General features: G+C 44.2%; 1 protein-coding gene across 3 annotated transcripts in view; it reads left to right on the plus strand.

Moving 5' to 3' along the window:
- Positions 1-7,987: 7,987 nt before the first annotated feature.
- The window catches only part of ESRRB (estrogen related receptor beta), a 194,972-nt gene continuing 183,352 nt past the window's right edge, over positions 7,988-19,607 (plus strand). For 2 of the 3 annotated variants that reach the window (XM_073895630.1, XM_073895628.1), the window contains exons 1-2: positions 7,988-8,033; positions 11,984-12,160. Coding sequence is in view for 2 of the 3 variants with exons in the window: in XM_073895628.1 (XP_073751729.1) it covers positions 12,111-12,160 (50 nt within the window). In the remaining variant the exon portion in view is untranslated. Of the gene's footprint in view, positions 8,034-10,799; positions 10,934-11,983; positions 12,161-19,607 lie in introns of those variants that run through there. The other variant, XM_073895629.1, reaches the window with a different exon arrangement.

Genomic DNA, 19,607 nt, shown 5'->3' on the forward strand with positions numbered 1-19,607 from the left:
GGAAAAGAAGATGCTAATAATAGTTGGCCATTGTGCCTGGCACTTCACCCATGTCAGCTTGTTTACCCCTCTCCACAACTGGGAATGGTAAGTATTATTATTATTCCCATTATACATATGAGGAAACTGAGGCTCAGAGAAGCCACGTAAATTGCAGTAGGGTCTGATTTATGTGGAGTGATATGTGACTAGAAGTTCTGAAGGAAGTCTTAGAACACTGCCCCACGGTTTAGATCTGGAAATAGTGGGAGGAAAGGATATTCTAAACTGCCACATCAGCCAGAAGAGAAGACACCTTCATCACCTCTGCATTTTGATGACTTTTCATGGTCCTTAACATACCCTAGTGGCCCTCAACACATAGGTTTTCAAGGCAGATAGATCTCCCCTGGTGGCGGCAGAGGGCGTGGAGCCGCCACTGATGGCCTCTCCTACATGGAAGGCCCAGATGCTGCTTGTCAAGGAGAGGTGGAAGGGTAAGAGCCGATGGGTACTCAAGCCCCCAAGGCTCTTTTCTCTAAGCAAACAGCCGCGGTAGAGCCACAGAGAAGCCTGGAGTTTGATGATGCCGCAGCCTGCACTCTTACTTTCATCATAGAGGCTGTAAACAGAACTGGCTGATCCTTCCACCCCATGCCTCCCATGTCTTGTGTGTTCTGAAGAGACACCCCATCCCAGGGCTGGGACACCCCCAACCGGCTGGAGAGTGATGGTGATTATTTGGTTAGTAACTGCCTCCGCTGTTGAACTTCCAGGAGCTTGCTTCTGCGGGGCGCCTGGGTGGCTCAGTCGTTAAGCGTCTGCCTTCAGCTCAGGCTGTGGTCCCAGGGCCCTGGGATCGAGCCCCGCATCGGGCTCCCTGCTCAGCGGGAAGCCTGCTTCTCCCTCTCCCCCTGCTTGTGTTCCCTCTCTTGCTGTGTCTCTCTGTGTCAAATAAATAAACAAAATCTTAAAAAAAAATTTACAAAAAAAGCTATCCAAATAATCATTCATTCCTTCACCCGTTCCTTCATCCCACAAATACTTACTGAGCACCCGCTATATGCCACTTAACGTGGGTATGGCAAGCAGTCTTTGCTCTCAAGAAACTTACAGTCAAGGGGGGGAAGACAAAGCATTCTCTTCTGTAGCCTCCCTCACCCAGCATCCATGCTGTTCTCTCCCACATACCCCCACGCTTACGGCCCTGGGTCATCCCGGCAGGCCAGACAGCACGATGACAAACACTGGGCTGCTCCTCAAAGACTCCATTGAGAGCTGGTCACCACATGCAGAAAGCAGCAGTGTTAATCCTGAACCTGACCCGGGCTGGGGGGGGGCGGGGAGCAAAGCTATTATCAGTAGTGTTTTGACAGTCCTTGACAGCAGGTGTCTGTCAGCCCTCCATTCCTCCCTCCACCCTCACCCCACTCCCCAAGCTCGAAGTGTCACTTCCATTTGGAAGGCATGGAAGAATCAGGTGGAGAGAGGACCTGGTCATCACTCTGCCTGCTGACCAGGGACGGAGGTCAGGTGTGGCCTGAGGACAAAGGCAGCTGTGCTGAAACATCCCAGGAGTGTGATACAGCCTTCTGTCCTTGAGGATGAAGGCGGCTGGGGTCGCAGCCGGGGTCAGCCACAGCCCTTGTCTCTGCCCATGCTTTTGAAGAGGGGGCTTTCTTCCACGCAGCTCTCATCAGAGCACGCCTTCTCAGTGTCTCACCCAGTGGAAATCAGATTTCTCTGCGTAGGAGAAGGGTGATAAGTGGAAGGGAATGTCCTGGTTAAGGGTTTGAGTTGCCAGAGACTGATTTTAAGGGAAGAACAAAATGAGCAGAGGGTAGTAAGTTAAAGCTTTGGGGTAAGACAGACCTAGACTCAAGTCCAAAATAAAATCCAGCAATTCCACTCCTAGGTATCGATCTACCCCAGAGAAATGAAAACATTTGTCCACACAAGGACACGTATGCAAGTATCCTTAGAAGCATTATTCATAACAGCCCAAGAGCAGTCATAATCCGAATGTCCATCAACTGATGAATGGATACATACAATCTGATAGATCCATACAGTAGACTACGATTCAACCATAAACAGGAACGAAGTGCTGATGCATGCTACAACATGGACAAGCCTTTCTGCTAAGCAAAAGGAGCCAGAACGCAAAGGCTCACATGCTGTATGATTCCATTTATATCAAAGGTCCAGAAAAGGCAAATCTCTAGATACAGAAAGCACATGAGTGGTTGCCTGGGGCTGGGGGTGAAGGGTAAGGGATGGGACAGGGAGTCTACTGCAAATGGGCACAAAGGTGATCTTTTTAGGGGGGTGGAAATGTTCTAAAACTAGGTGGGGAGAGTTGCACAACTTGTAACTTACTAGAAATCACTGGATTGTACATTTAAAATGGGTAAATCTTATGATATGTAAATTATACTTCAAAAACAGCTTTTAAAATCCTAATTATGCCACTCACTAGCTACAGGCCTGGGGCAAGTTACTTAACTACTGAGTATCCCCGTCTGTAAAGTGGGTATAATGAGATCTACTTCACAGGCCCACTGTGAAAGTTAAGGGCCTGATTCATAGTGAGCACTCAATAAATAAGAGCCGCTATTGCTACAACTTCTGTTTCTGTTTTTTTTAAAGAAGTGATTTGACTTATAAAAAGAGACAGATACCAAGCACCATGGATAGCAGTGAAATTATAGGGTTTAAGGGTTTGTGAGATGTGGCCTCTCCCTGTACCACATAGATATGTTTTTTTTTTTTATATTCTGGCATTTTATTACGAAAGGTATGTAAAACTATAGTGAGCTATGGAAATATTTATAAAGTGATCATAAATTCAAAGACAGCAATTCACAAAAATGACAATTTTCAAACACTTAAAAAATATAGCTTATGCACCTATTTAGAAATGTACCTCAGACTTTTTACATAAAAGCATGACTAAAAATTTTCAAAAATAATATTTTTAACTTGATTTTTCTCCACTAGTAGGAATTTAAAATGGTGACAGGAAAAAGTTTATTATATCACAATAGTTTCTTTTTTCCTTTATCTTTTAAATAAAATTAGGAATTTTCAAATCACCTTTTCTTTGTGTATATTCGTATAGAAATAATACTAGAGGAGAAGTTCCTCTGAATCAGCTATAGTTAAAATGTTATGCCTCTGTGACCAATTTTAATATATAGTTACCATTTTTTTTAAGATTTTATTTATTTATTTGCCAGAGAGAGACACAGCGAGAGAGGGAACACAAGCAGGGGGAGTGGGAGAGGGAGAAGCAGGCTCCCCGCTGAGCAGGGAGCCCGATGCGGGGCTCGATCCCAGGACCCTGGGATCATGACCTGAGCTGAAGGCAGACGCTTAACGACTGAGCCACCCAGGCGCCCCACCACATAGATTTTTTTTGTAATGGTCTGCCTCCATATACATTTCCGAATGTTTGTCTGAATGCCAAGGAGTCTGGCTAAAAACAAAAACAAACTCACCCCAGCCAGAAGCATAATGGAGATGCAGGTCTTCTATTAATATTAACAGCAAGGGGAGTGAATTACGCTGAAGGGATAGTGAGGGCAATCTTTGGGGTTCAGGTGGTGTCTAGTGCTCCTTCCTATGCCAGTTCTTCATTTTTATTTATGAATCCAGGAATGTCTTTGGAGTTTACTAGGAGCCTCAGATGGCTGAAAAATCTTCCTGGGTCAAGACCCTTCTCACTGCAAGTGCAAAAACACAACCCAGGGGCGCCTGGGTGGCTCAGTCATTAAGTGTCTGCCTTTGGCTCAGGTCATGGTCCCAGGATCCTGGGATCGAGCCCCGCATCGGGCTCCCTGCTCCACAGGAAGCCTGCTTCTCCCTCTCCCACTCCCCCTGCTTGTGTTCCCTCTCTCGCTGTCTCTCTCTCTGTCAAATAAATAAAATCTTAAAAAAAAAAAAAAAACAAAAACAAAAACACAACCCAGAGTGGCCAAGGCAAAAAGAAAGGAAAAGAAAAGAAGGAAGGAAGGCAAGACACACAGATCTAGAGATAGAAAGGGCTTTAAGTTTGTCTGAATCTAGGGTCTCAAGTGCGGTGATTCTGACCCCTCTGTCTCTGGGCCCTGCTTTCCTCTGGGTTAGTTTCAGTCCCAGAAAAACTGCTCGCCTAGTGATGACAATGGGGTTTTCAGCAACTCCAGGCTCATGTTCATTCACTTTAACAACCCCAGGGAAACAACAGTTCTTACCCAATAGTTTCAGCAAAATCCCCAGGGTTTACTCTCCTCAAGTGTACTGAGATCTCATGCTCATCCTGAACCAACCACTGTCTAGAGAACCCGCCATGCTGATTGGCCAGACCTGGGTCACATGTCCGTGGGTAGGCAGGGTCAGCGCCCACATAACCCACACTGGTAGCAAGAGGCGGGGAGGTCCTCAGAAGAAGCTTAAGTGATTCTTGCCAGAGGAGGCAGGAATAACCAATGGACACATAAAACACAGATGTCCAGTGTGACCATCCATCTTGGGGCTCCCCCTCCCTGCACAGGTCTTGGAGGAATGCTAAAACTGCAGTGTGAAGAACACTTTGGCTGTTTGATGGGTTCCCTTGGTCTGTTGTTTTCCAAAAGCCCCAAAGCTGGCCTTCTGTTCAAGCATGAGTACTGGTTTAGCAACTTCACTTTCATAAGAGGATGTTAATCCCACCTCCCGGCTGGCTCATTTTCAAAGCATATTATGTTTCAACACTGAACTAGAAGCACAATATCTGCCTTACAAATTCTTGATAAGGAATATAACCTCAAAGATTTAACTGGCCAACTCCTACAAGAACTTTGATTTCAAAATGTAAGTCTCATGGAGAACTGTCTGGAGCATTTATAGTCTGATAGTTTCTCCAGATATTCCACACTGCACCCCTGGGTCAAGCCAGAACTACCCAAGAGCTGTGTACTTTGACTGGATGGCTTCGCATGCCCCCCGCCCTGATACAACCATCTCTTGGGAATATGCCCGTGGCTTTCACTACCGTATGCTATAAAAAGCAGTTGTATTAGTCAGGTTATCCCAGGCCATGATGCAACAACAAATAAACCATAAATTCTTAGGAGTTTAACACGGTAAAGCTTGACTGTGTGTTTACCTCACAGTCTGATGTGGGTCAGGTAGTTCCCCTCCAAAACAGACTTGGAGATCCCGCTGCTTCTGCCTGGCTCCCCAGCTATCTCTGACTTCTTTCCTTCTTGAGGATGAAGGGGCTGGGAGGAAGGGAACAAGTGAGCAGAGTTCACTGACCTTACAACCCCATTCCTGAAAATTCAGCCCCTTGATCCCAAACGACAAGGGGGACTGGGAGGTCTAGCCTCCATGAGTGCCTAAGAAGAGAAGTCAGGCTGGCGAAGGCCCAGCTCTGTCTGTCACATTGGCTGTAGGAAAAACACAAGCATATTTATTATAAGAAGGCTGTTGAGACCCAGGATTAAGTATAGCAAACAGAAACATACATTTATTACCATTCCTTCCCCCAAACCCAGCTAAATGGGCAGTAAATAGATTTTCAAGAGGCGTGGATCCATAAGGATAATGAGAATGAGGAGGACATGCTAGTAATTAAATACCGGAAGTGGGAAAACCAACGAACAGTGGCTACTGACCGCTTCAGGGAACCCTGAGGCCTAAGTCCAGAGGGGTGGTCGAGGCAGGCTCAAGAGAGGAACCCAGGGGCAGCTTACGCAGTGCCCCAGAAGAGCTTAAGTGTTAGAGGCACCAGGTATTTTGAAAATGAGAAGATAGATGGTACTAAAAACAGAGGACCGGTTAGACAAGGGATTTCTCTCCCCCACCCCAGGGAAAGAAGAGGGATTTATTTTCTAGGGAAGCTGAAAATAAGTACATATATGAAGAATAGAGCTGATCATTTCACGATGACGCTGGAGACTATGCCTCATTGCAGGGGCAAAATTCCGCTGGTGTCCAAATATATCTGCAGCCATGGTGTTTAGGCATGGAGGGGGTATGGTGTAGAGGGGAAGGTTCTGGGAACAGTGTGCCTTCTCAGGAGGGACCCCATACTTCGAGGAATCTAAATAAGTGAGAAACAAAAGAATGAGCTCTTACGTCTTGGGTATATCTCCAAAGATATATATATATATATATCTTTACTCTGGATTTATGCCTCTGGGTCTGCGAGTAATCCTGCAAGACCACAGCATTGCAGAACATCCCGAGCCAATTTCAGGAACACCACCGTGGGCCAGTTACTGCTTCTCTCCACGTTGATCTCTGCTATGAATGGGGGTCAGATCTGCCCAGATCTCCACCTGTTCCACCGCCCCTTATTGGCTAGGTGAGGCCAGGGTGTGCAGAACTCAGGTGACCCGCGTCTAGGATGTACATGCTCTGGTCCAGATGGATCTGAAGATTGGTCTCACTTCAGGGCGGTGTTAACAGGACGCCCTCTCCGCACCCCCCCCCCACCCGTGCATGTGCATGCACGCCCATGCTCACATATGTGCACACCCTATAGGGAGGTTAATAGAGATCTACAGCCCTTGTTACCGTTTGCTTTCATAAATAAATATATTAAATAGGTAAGCCAAATTTATTTCCGGCAACAGCTTGCTGGCTACACCTCCCCCTCTTATTCACAGTTCCCGAAGCGACTCCAGCCTCTTCCACCCCACCCCCAGGCGTGACTTTCTCTCTTAAAATTTTATTTTTAATTTGTTGTGATGAATGAGTGACACCTCTGACAGCCGATTCACGGAGATTAATAGAAACGACACAATATTTACGTCGGCGCTACGAACAATTATCCCGCCATCTATCTCTGAGATTATCTTCCTGATTGAAAACTACTCATCCGTGTAATCGGAATTATTTGGAATTAGAAGGGAATTTATAGCCCCCCTGGAGCACAGTCTCTCCCCTCCTGTCTATACGGAGGACTCCATCATTCTCTTGTCCCTCCTCTGGGCCTTTGGCCTTCTCTTCCATCTTGGTGATGGGGCAGAGAAAATTCTCCTCTCCTCCGGGAGGACCACTTGTCAGGGCCCCCAGCATCCCGTTGGTGTGTTGTGGGGGGGGGTGTGCTAAGGGGTCTAGACCTAGTGGTCGGTGGGAGGGAAGGTCTCAGTGATGTCCAAAGGATTAGGGGTCAGCGAGGCCAGCTCATGAGCTCAAGATAGATGAATATAATCTCGAGAAAGAGGTTTAATGTGAGGGTGGAGAAGAAAGGTGACTTTGGAAAGCGTGTGGAGTCAGGTTGTGCCCACCGCAAGAAATCTAACGGAGCAGAATAGGGTTTTTGTAGTGACACCGAGATTGCTGTTAAGACAGGTGGTATGAGGGGCCGAGGGGGCTGAGGCAGGTTATCTGGAGCTCGACCCTCGTAAGGGCTACATTTGGGTTGCAGGGGTGGAAGAGAGGAGGCTGGAAAGGGCATGTACAGATCCAGAGAGGCCAGAGAACCTGCTTGTCACACTGAGGAGGCCAGGGCATGGGATTCAAAGCATGAGAGAATGGAGATGCTGTGAGTGTGTTCTCTGTTCTCTTCTGGCCCCTGCCTGTTAGTGCAGGGGATACAAGCTTTGAGCCAGACGGACCTCGATTTGACTCCTCACTGTGCCACTTCAGAGCTGTGCGACCCCAGGCAAGTTTCTTAACCTCTCTGAACTTCAGTGTTCAATCTCTAAAACCCTTATTTACAATCCTCCCCATAGGAGTATACACGGTCTGTAAATTGGGGGTAGTAATAGTACCTGCTTGACAGGGATGTCATGAAGATTAAATGAGATGGTGCCTGCAGGGCACTTTGCACAGTTCCTAGTACCTAGGAAAGGCTCACAATACATAGATGCCGCCGGTAAGATAAACCTGAACACTGGGTCCGTTTAGGAGGCAAAGATCTGGGATCCAGGAATAGCCCAGCTTGCCAGGTTCCTCCCCCTTTCATCCCCCTCCCCCGCCCCGTCCCGTCCCAACATTCTCATCCTTATGACGCATCAGCCGCACCCACCCACCTCCCGCTCTGGGCTACTGGAAGGTCATCTGCAGCTGCAGCAGAACAGGTAGGAGCCTAGTTTGTTGGGTACACACTAGGATCTCAAACCCGTTCTGTTACTTGCCCCGTCCTCTAATATCTGCCACTGCTGACATGTATTGAGCACATACTCTTCCCAGACACTATCCTGAGTTCTTTACCTGCATTCATATACTTCATCTACACAATATCTCCGGAGGCTAGGAGCTATTAATTATCAACATTTTACAGGCGGAGAGACTGAAGCGCTGAGAGGTTGGATAACTTGCCGAAGTCAAATGACTTCGGGTTGGGCAGGCAGCCTCTAAGATGCCCGTACTGATCTCTACCTCTGGCATCCATACCCCTGGGCATCCTTGGACGTGGGCTGGCTCTAGTGACCTGCTTCTGATGAACAGAATATGACAAGAGTGAGGGGATGACGCTTTAGAAATTCGGCCACAGAAGACTGTGGCCTTTGTCATGCTCACTCCCTCCATCCCCTCTCTTCCCAGCTCTTCTTGGGTCACTTGCTCTGATGAAGCAAGCTGCCCCATGGTGAGTTGCCCAGTGGAGAAGCCTCAGGGACTTAGGGTGGCTTCGGCCACAAGGGACTGAAACCTGCCGAAAATGATGTGAGCGAGTTGGGAGGTGACTCACCCCCAGTAGAGACTCGAGATGACTGCTATGGCTGCTTGGACACCTTGCCTGTAGCCTTTGGGTGATGCTGAGCCAGAGGACCCAGCTCGGTGGGTCCCACGCCCATGCAACTGTGAGATAATAAGTGTTGTTTGAAGCTGCTGAGTGTGGGGATTATTGGTTATATAGCAATAGATAACCCATGAACAAGTAATAGCTGAGCCAGGATTTGGACCTAGGCGGCTAGACTCTGGAGCCTCTGCTCTTGACCTCTTTGCTATACGGCACCCGAGGGGTGAGCCACTCAGGTTCTCAGGTCATCAAGGGAGCTTACATGGCTTTCTCATGTCACCTCAGACATAGATTGAGACTGAGATTAAAATAATGATTTGGTGAAAAGAGATTTGCAAACACCCCCAGGAAAAGGTCTCTTCCCCTTTAGGAGTCCCTGTCCAAGAGAACAATGGGAACTATGTGTTCTTTAGGTCTAGAGGAGCTTTATTCTTTAAGTAGCTGGTAGCCAGGGAAGGCAATGTCATCAGGGGAGTCGTGGGCCCTGAGCAGGTGAAAATAATCTCTGATGGTGTCCTCAGGAAATGCTTCCAAGTCAAGGAAGCCTCATATGCCATAGAACATGGCCCTGCCTCGAGGGTTGGCAGGACTTTGTCCCACAACAGGAAAGTGATCCAGATTTTACCTCACTAACACTGGAAATAAGGGGAACTAATCTGGATTAGATAGCGTGCTCTTTAAATAGTGAAATTCTGCAGTTTCTCTCCTGGAAGTAAGGATAACATAAATTTGTTATTACGAAATTATTCTTCCCTTTTAATGAATTCTTCTTTCAGCTCTGGAAGAATTGGCAAAGTCTCCCAGAGGGAGACTGTGGAACCTTTAGACTTTAGTCCAGAACTCATCCTTGAGAGCAAGGAAAACCAATGTTAAGGCTAGTATAGAACATTCCCACCAACCTGCTCTTAGGAAATAAGAGGGGGAAGAGAGGTTTAGACTGTCCAGGTTTTGTAGTCATCATCTCCATAGTTGTCTGGTTGCAAACAATAGAAACTGACCAAACAAACCTAAGCAAAACTGGAATGTACTGGAAGGATGGAGGAGCTTGCAGGAAGGGCCAAGCCTCAGAGAGGCCAAGAGCTAGGGCAGCTAAAGATCTGGCTGTGCTTTGCTGTTTACAGCCTTTGGGGCACCTAGTTCAAGACTCAGCACCACGGAGAGAGCATCCTGTTGGCCTAGCTTAAGTCTTGTTACTGACAGTACCAAGGCCACAAGAAATGGGAGTGGGACAGCTCTCCAGGGCAAATTTGTCTGATAGGTGGGACCCAGATGGAGCAAGAAGGAGAACAAATACTTCGTTCAGATACTAGGAAGCACCATCTGAGGGAAGGGGGAAGATGCCTTCATAAGTGAGAAAACATTGCTCTTTTCAAGTTGGGTTTAGACTGTGTTATCCCCCCAAATTAAACTTTTGGGGGAACTATGTATGTGTCTACTTTAACGGGCCAGTAGATGAAGCATCCACCTTTCCTGTAGCTTATGCTGATTTAGCTTACTGAGGAGGGGTTTTACGCAGAGGGACCCGCATCCACCACAGGGCCCAGAGTCCCTTTGTATGGATTGCACTTAGGTGGATTCAAGTCCATCCTGACCATCTTGTCAGGGTTTGGTCGTCTACTCCAGAACGACAGGCTCAGACCCAGGGGACATTGCACAGGGACAGGAAGGTTGGAGCCAGGAGAGAGAGCCTTTCCTATGTGGGCTATGGTTCCCAAGGGAGGTGGAGAAAGTTTCTGAGAAACAGTCTGAGAAGGAAGAGACTCAGGGACATGACAAGGGAAGAGGAATGTTAACCTTCAGCCTCCTACTTCATAATTTCCTTCTAAAATCACCCAACCTCTGAATAAAGAACATTCCCACCAACCTGTTCTTAGGAAATAAGAGGGGGAAGGGAGGTTTAGACTGTCCAGGTTTTGTAGTCATCATCTCCATAGTTGTCTGGTTGCAAACAATAGAAACTGACCAAACAAACCTAAGCAAAACTGGAATGTACTGGAAGGATGGAGGAGCTTGCAGGAAGGGCCAAGCCTCAGAGAGGCCAAGAGCTAGGGCAGCTAAAGATCTGGCTGTGCTTTGCTGTTTACAGCCTTTGGGGCACCTAGTTCAAGACTCAGCACCACGGAGAGAGCATCCTGTTGGCCTAGCTTAAGTCTTGTTACTGACAATACCAAGGCCACAAGAAATGGGCGTGGGACAGCTCTCCAAAGCAAAACTGGAGTGAAGTTATCCAGAAAAAGGGTATGCTGAGCAGACAAAAACAACTGGTCATCTGCTACATTACAACACACACACACACATGAAATCTTTGTGTTTGTCTGATAAGTTAATATTGGGCAAAGACAGCTTTCTTTCCATTGATCCCAAGCTTATCCAACAGAAATGAATTCATCACCATCTCATTGTAGATGACCCTCCCTCCCTTCACAGACACCCATCAACGCCAAGTCCCCCTTCCCACTGCCCTTGTCCAGTGTGCATTCTGGAGAAATAAGCAGACAGGGCAGAAGCTACTAGGGAGAAAACACGTGTGAAATGATGTGTGTGGTTGCCCCTTTCTTAGGAACCTCTTCGGATGCAAATAGACAATTCTACAGAGGACCAGGGCAGGGCCCAGGGACAGAAGCTGAACCTTATTTAAAACGACAGTGAGATGTCTGTATTTGTTTGGGAGTGTGGATTGCAGGGGCAGGGGGCACTGCAGTGAGGTGTGTGCTATTCTGATGGGGCCTGGGAGCAGAACAGACAGGGCCACTGGTGTCTCTTCCACCCTGAGCTTAGGGGCGTGAACTCGCCTATCGTTGGGCAGCACCTGGTGCTGGAGGAAAATCAACCCAAAGCACGTCCTCAGAGAACAGCCTCTTCGTGAGAGGGCCACTGGGGGCATGCGAGAAAGTCATCAGGGTAACCAGCCTTAATAAAGGTAGAAGATGAGATGCGAGAGGGGTGGGTTGGAGCAGGGGGAGTCAGGGGGAAGGAAATGATTGCAGGGAAACAGATGCAATTGAACAAGACTCGTGGAGATGGATTTCCCTGCCTTGGTCCAAGCTCAAATCCCTGTGCTCAGATTAATTAGCAAGGAAATATTTTCCTGTCTGCAGAAAAAGGCTGCTGGATTGCCAGTGGGACATGAGGGTGGGCAGTCTATCAAATAACTACTAATTAGGTTACTTCCCACTGCTGTTGACATGCTGGGGACACGTTTCCTGGGCCAAAATAAAGCAGGGAGGAGGGGAGAGGAACAGAGATGGAGAGAGAGGTACAGGCCAGGATCCTTTCTGCTCATTGTAGAAAATCGTTGGCTGGAATTCAGAAGGAGACCTGGGTCCAGAGTCCAAGGGGGAGAGGACGCAAGAGGGGCAACGTGCTGATTAGCAGATAGCCTATGGCCGAGACCTGCGCTTAGTGCTTGTTTTCCATGGCTGTCTACCACTGCTCTGAAAACATGCACAGTGTGGCCAGTCACAGGTAAGCCCTGGGTGGGACTGGCGTCGGTGGGGTAGGAGTTTGGGTGGTGGTAATAATGACAAGAGGCACTTTTTGAGTGTTTCCTACCTGTCAGTGACACTGCACGCATTCATTCACTGCACAAGAGCGAGAAGGGGATGAGGAGATTAACATACATTTGCCTCGTTGATTCTCATAACTTTGGGGAAGGTATTTTAGCCCTTTTTATAGATGAGAAGATTGGGGCCCAGAGGGTTTAATAACTTGCCCATAGTTACCCAGCGAATAAAAGGTGGTAAAGCTGAGTTTTGAACCCAAGATTAGCCTGACTCCAGCCCTGCCTGCCCTTGACCACTGCTCAGTGGATAATGCACATTGGACAATATATATTGTCTTCTTTTGTGTTCCTTTGCCTAAGTTCCCTAATTCTGCCCTAAAGTTCTCAAGGCATATTCTTCAGTATGTCACATGTGGGAACTTGAATTATTCTGCAGGAAGGGTACCACCATTTTTCCTGAGATCTGAGACTGAGGACATCACCTAGTTCCCCATCTTAGAGACTGCAAATGAGGGGTGGACAACCCATTCCAGTGGCGACACCACCAAGCCATCTACATTGTGCCTGTGTGGAGTTTGCCCTCTTCCTTACGTCTGTCTTCATTAGAGACAGGGCAGTGAATCAGCAGCTGCGAGAAAGGGCCCACGGCCATGCCTTCTCCTGGGCAGATCCACCACCCTCCCTCCACCCCTTCCTGGTAGGCAGAGTTGGACCACAGGGTGCCCCACTGCTCTGGGTAAGCCTCCTGCCTGCTGAGGCCTGTTCTTCACTGTTGTTTCTTTCCTCAAAGCTCTTTGTTGTTGTTCCTCCTGCTGTTAAAGTAGTTATTTGTAGCTTGTGTACTAGCTTGTGAGTTTCTTGAGGCCAAGGACTCTGTGTTACTCATCTTTGTGTCCCCTGCACTTCATAGCGTATCAGGGACCTAATGATGAATATTCCATGAATATTTGCTGAATGAGGGAGTAAGTGCCTGAACAGCTCTATCTGGCTGGCATCCAGCCTGCCTCTAAATGTTTCCGTAATTTTTAGTAGTGCACCACACACCCCAGTATTCCCTGCTAAGTATGGCAGAAAGATGATATGCCCCCCATGATGCCATTTTACCCTGCATGAGTCCAGTTTCCCTTTTGACATTAAACACAAGTGAAGACTACAGAAGGTGTTGCTCCTGCTACAAATGGAGATCGGAAGTGATCTGCTTTCCATCTCACACTTTCGAGAACCAGGCTGAGACCTGAGGGCTTGGGCATGGGGATGCCGCAGGGTGGTATGGGGAGACACACCAGAGTGGCTGGGAAGGAAAGAGTGTACAGGAAACCTGCTTCCTCCAAGCGAGTCCTGTGCAAGCAGAAGGAATCTATCCACAGAGCGGTGAGATAGCAGAGCAAGTGGGTTACCTAAAAATAGCAATGCTGGTTTCCCATGTTTAGAGATGGGTCCTCTGCGATTCATCTTGGCTGGTTTGTGCAAGTTTGCTTATTTGTCGAGAGTCTGAGAAAAGGATCAAATCATACACCCTGAGATGGAAATCTGTAACCTCTTCTACCATGAGCAAGCAGACCGGTGAGCTGAGTGAGAAGCTCCTGAAACACCAGAGGCCTGGGGCTTGCTGTGGGGGAGGTAGATCTGTCCAGCAGCTCCCTCTCAGCTGGTCTCTACCTTCAGGGCACCGTGGATGGTGGGCAGAACCTCACCTTGTCATGGGGACTCCTGTGGAAAAGGTACATATTTCCATGCAAGTGAACATAGAGATGTACAACTGGGTATCTCTTTGAGGGAGTAGATGAGATACTGTGCATAAATCACCTAGCCCAGTACCAGGCACACATTGTAGGGACTCGGTAAATGTTAACGAGGGAGTCAGTTAGGTGGGAGTTGAAGTCAGGGCAGGACATGGCAGGGAATGAGGAATATAATGTAAAATAGCCTTAGTGGTTTTGAAGCAAAGGGATGGATTTCGGAGGCAAGAAGTTGTAGGTTCATATCCTAACTCTGCCACTTGATAACATTGTATCTTCAGGCCAGTTTCTTTACCTCTCAGATTCTCAGTTCTCAACTATAAAGTTAAAAGATAAGAGTCATAACACCTGTCTCATAGGATTTCTGGGATTATTAAGTGAAATTATATAGCGAAAATATCTGTACAAGCCTGAGTTCAATAAATATAGCTATTTTTTCTTTTTTATCATTTGTTATAAATATCATCAACAACAAGAATCCTAAGATTAACAGGATGTTACCATAAAGAAGAACTCAAAGATGCCAGTTTTCCCCCAGATCAATCTATAGAGTTAATGAAATTCCAATCAAAATATCAGTAGTCTTACTTAAAATCAAAATTGACAATGTATTCTAAAACTTATATGAAAATGCAAAGGCCTCATAATAAACCAAAACAATTTTGAAAAAGAACAAAGTTGGAAGAGTTATGCTACCATCTTTCAAGACTTAAAAGCCACAGCATAAAATACTGGCATAAGGATAGGCATACTGATGAATGAAATAGAATGGAGAGTTCATATGTAGACCCATAGACATATATAGTAACTGATTTTTCTACCAAGGTGCCAAGTTTTTCAATGGGGAAAGGACAGTATTTTCAACAAATGATGCTGGAATGGCTGGATATCCATTTGGGGAAAAAAAAAAAAAAACAAACCCAAAACACTAAAAACTCAATTCTTCTTACCTCACATCATACACAGAAATTAACTGAAAATGGACTGTAGACCTGTGATGATTAATCTTATGTGTGAACTTGACTGGACCATGGGGTGCCCAGATATTTGGCCAAACATTATTCTGCACGTTTCTATGAGGGGGTTTCTGGATGAGATTAACACTTAAATCAGATAGACTGCATAAAGCAGATTGCTCCCCCCAATATGGGTGGGCCTCATCCAATCAGTTGAAGGCCTGAATAGAACATAAAGGCCGATGGTCCCTTGAGAAAGAAGGGATTCCTCCTGCTTGATTGCCTCTGAGCTGGGACATTGGCTTTCTCCTGCCTTCAGACTTGAATTGAAACCTCAGCTCTACCTGAGTCTCAAGCCTGCCAGCTTTCAGACTGGAACTATACCCCTGGCTCTTCTGGATCTCCAGCTGGCCAACTCACCCTGCAGATCTTGGGACTTGTCATCTTCCATAAGCCAATCTCACATGAGCCAATTCCTTATAAAAAATCTCTTTCCATAAAGATGTAGATATATCTCCTATTGGTTCTGTCTCTCTGGAGAACCCTATTACAGACAAAAACTTTTGTTCATTGAAAGACACTGTGGTGAGGGTTGAATAATGGCCTCCCCAAGATGTCCACATCCTAATCCTGGAACCTGTGAAGATGTTACCTTACATGTTGCCTACTCCAAGGCTATAAAGATATTCCCCTGTTTTCCGGGAAAAGCTTTATTATTTTACCTTTCACGTTTAGTTGTTATCTGGAAATGGTCTCTGTGAATGGATATCCAATTGACACAGTCCCATATATTGAAAAGGCAACCATCTGCTATTTCATGGAAGTTACATCATCATAAATCAAGTAACCCCATGTGTGTGGGTCTGTTTCTCTGTACTGTTCCATTGATCTAGTTTTCTATCTTTGTACCAATACCAATATTTTTTCTTGTAATATTTTTGTCTGATTTTGATATTAGGGTGATGTTGACCTCATAGATTGAGTTAGGGTGTATTCCCTCTGCTTCTGTCTTCTGAAAGAGATTTTAGAGAATTGGTGTTATTTCTTCCTTAAAAGTTTGGTAAAATTCACCAGTGAACTCATCTGGACCTGGTGTTTTCTGTTTTAGAAAGTTGTTATTTATTGATTAATTTTCCTTAATAGATATAGGCCTATTCAGACTGTCTATTTCTTATTGTGTAAATTTTGGCAGATTGTGTTTTTCTAGAAGTTGGTCCATTTCATCTAGGTTATCAAATTTCTGAGCATAGAGTTGTCCATAGTATTCCTTGATTATTCTTTTAATGTCCATAGGACCTGTAGTAATGTATCCTTTTTCATTTATGATATTAGTAATTTGTGTCCCCTCTCTCTCTCTTTTCTTAGTTAGCTCGGCTAGAGGCTTATTGATTTTATTGATCTTTTCAGAGAACCAGCTTTTGGTTTCATTGATTTTCTCTCGATTTCCTGTTTCCAATGTCATTGATTTCTGCTCTAAATTTTATTATTTCTTTTCTTAAGCCCACTCTGGATTTGATTTGTTCTTCTTTTTCTAGCTTCCTAAAGTGAAAACTTAGATTATTGATTTTAAATGTTTCTTTTTTTTCTAATATGTGCATTCAGTGCTATTAATTTCCTGCTGAGGAACTTAGATAGAGGAACTTTCACTCTATCCCACAAATTATGATAAGTTGTGTCTTCATTTTTGTTTCATTCAAAGTATTTTAAAATTTCTTTGGAGGCACATCTGGGTGGCTCAATCAGTTAAGTGTCTGACTGCAGCTCAGGTCATGATCTCAGGGTCCTGGGATTGAGTCTCACATTGGGCTCTGCCCTCAGTGAGGAATCTACTTGTCCCTCTCCCTTTGCCCCTCCCCCCACTCATGTTCTTTCTTTCTCTCTCTCTTTCAATAAATAAACAAAATCTTAAAAATATTTCTTTTGAGATTTCTTCTTTGACCCATTGTTACTTATAAGTGTGCATACTGTCTTAATTACTTGAAATTTATCAAAATTCTTGACACCTGCTTATAGCTCCTCAAGTTTGGTTTTTCTACTTCAACACTGACTTTTATTGAGCCTTTGCATTTCCATAAAATTTTAGAATCAGCTTGTCAATTTCTTTAAAAACTGCTGGGTATCTGATTGGAATTACACTGAAAATAGAGATCATTTCATGAACAATTGACCTCTACAATATTGACTCTTATATTTTTAATAGTTTTTTTTAAAGATTTTATTTATTCATTTGAGACACAGAGATACAGAGAGAAAGAGAGAGCATGAGCAGGGGAAGAGGCAGACAAAGAGGGAGAAGCAGGCTCCCCGCTGAGCCAGGAAGAGTTTAGGTAAGATTGGTGTTTTATTTCTTTAAGGGTTGGTTTTTTTTTTTTTAAGATTTTATTTATTTATTTGACAGAGCGGGAGAAAGAGCACAAGCAGGGGGAGCGGCAGGGAGAGGGAGAAACAGGCTCCCACAGAGCAGAGAGCCTGACATGGGGCTCAATCCCAGGACCTCAGGATCATGACCTGAGCCCAAGGCAGAGGCTCAACCGACTGAGCCACCCCGGCGCCCCTGGGGTTTTTCTTCCTTAAATCTTTGATAGCATTCAACAATGAGACCATTTGGGCCTGGAAATTACAGATATAAATTCCTTAATACATAAAGAGAATTATTCAGATTTTCCATTTTTTGTTGAGTTTTAACTTTTAAAGGAATTTGTCCTTTCATTTACATTTTCTAATATATCAGCACAAAGTTATTATAATCTTCCCTCTTCTTTTTAAAGTCTGTAGGATTTATAATGGTGTTCCTCATTTTATTCCTGAAATATACGTTTATATTTCGGGGGACAGGACAAATAAATATATATATTTGCAGGGGATGGGACAAATCTTGCTAAGGATTTATCAATTTATTAGTCTTTTCTGAAAACCAATTTTTGGCTTTGTTGATTTTCTCTTATCCACATTTATTTTCTGTTTAAAGAATTTCTACTCTCATCTCCATTATTTCATTCCTCTACTTTGTTAGGACTTAATTCACTCTTGATTTTTAAAATCTTGAGGTGACTTCTTAGGTCATTTGCTTTCAGTCTTTCTTATTTATAATATATACAATTAGGGGTACACATTTTCTTCTAAACAGTTTTAAATTCACCTTATAATTTTTGATTTACCACATTTTTATTATCATTTAATTATCAATATTTTCTAACTTCCATTGCAGTTTCTTCTTCCACTTATTCGTTGTTTAGTAGTGTTTTACTTAATGTACTTGATTTCTAAACATGTGGGGGTTATCTAGTTATATCTGTGTTATTGATTTCTGGCTTACACTGTGATCAAAGAAAATAGTCTGATTTATTTTAGTCTTTTAGAATTTGTTGTGAGTTGCTTTTATAACTTAGCATATGATCAATTTTATAGACATTTCATGTGTACTTTAGAAAACGGTATATTCTGAAGTTGTTGGATAAAATGTCCAATACATGTCAATTAGTTCAATTTTGTTAATCACGTTGGCAAAGCTTCTGTATTCTCATTGATTTTTTGTTTGCTTGTTCTATCATAGCTGTGGTTTTTTATAGTCAGTTTTTAAAGATTTATCCACATATATACCCTTTCCTTTTTCCATAATTCTTTCCTTCATTTCCATGTTTATATATGGGAATTTTTGCCTTCTTTTTGAGCTGCCTGAAGTATTTTACTGTGGGTCTGATTGCAATGAAATACTTATATTCCTAAAACCATCTTTATTCTGCCTTCACCTTGAAGTATATTTTCAATGAGTATCCTAGGTTGGTTGTTATATTCTCTAAACACTTTAAAGATGACATTCCTTGTCTTCTTGCTTCTACCATTTATATTAAGAAGTCAGCTGTCAAAGTTGTTGTGGCTCTTTGAAGTGTAATGTCTGTTTTTACTCTGGCTGCTTTTAAGATGTTCTCTTTGTTTTTAATTTTCAGAAGTTTGAGTAGAATGAGCTTGGGTGTGATTTCATTTGTATTTATCCTGCTTGGAGTTTGTAGTGCTTCTTGAATACTTGGTTTGATATTCATCAATTTTGAAAATTCCAGGTCTTTATTTCTTCAAATAATTCTCTCCCTTCTCAACTTCTGGGACTACAAGTCCCAGAACTTTTCACCATACTCATGTCTCTTTGCCTTTTTTTTTTTTCATTCTGTGTTTCAGTCTGATTTTTTTCCTACTAACCTATCTTCCAGTAAAATAATCCTCTCCTCATTTTCATCCATTATGCTGTTAAATCTATGTATTATTGAGTTTTTATTTGACATTATTTTTTCAGTGGTAGAATCGTCAATGTTATTCAATGTTATTAATACATTCCAATTCTCAGATGAAATTCTCCATCATGACAATTATTTATTTGAACATTTTTATCACATTTCTTTTAAAGTCCATGTCTAATAATGCTAATATCTGGCTCGTCTGTGGATGTGTTTCTATGGTCTTTGTCCTCTTCCTCTGTGTGTCAGGAAATTTTATTCAGTACCAGATTTGTGTAAGAACAATCATAGAGGCTCTGGAAAAAGCTATCTTCCTGCAAAAAGGTTTTAGTCTATTCTCTAGGAGGCAGGAGGGGCAGGGCAGATCACCTCAATCCAATTAGGGACTAAGGTTACTCAAAGCTAGCCTGAGACCTTTTAAGTCTTGATCTATTCCTGATGTTCTTAGAGTATAGCCCTCCAAAATTTCTAACGGGGAGGTCAAGA

The sequence above is a fragment of the Callorhinus ursinus genome, unplaced genomic scaffold, assembly GCF_003265705.2.
Source record: "Callorhinus ursinus isolate GAN/ISIS: 27379988/994484 unplaced genomic scaffold, GSC_fseal_2.0 scaffold8, whole genome shotgun sequence".
Classification (NCBI taxonomy): Eukaryota; Metazoa; Chordata; class Mammalia; order Carnivora; family Otariidae; genus Callorhinus; species Callorhinus ursinus.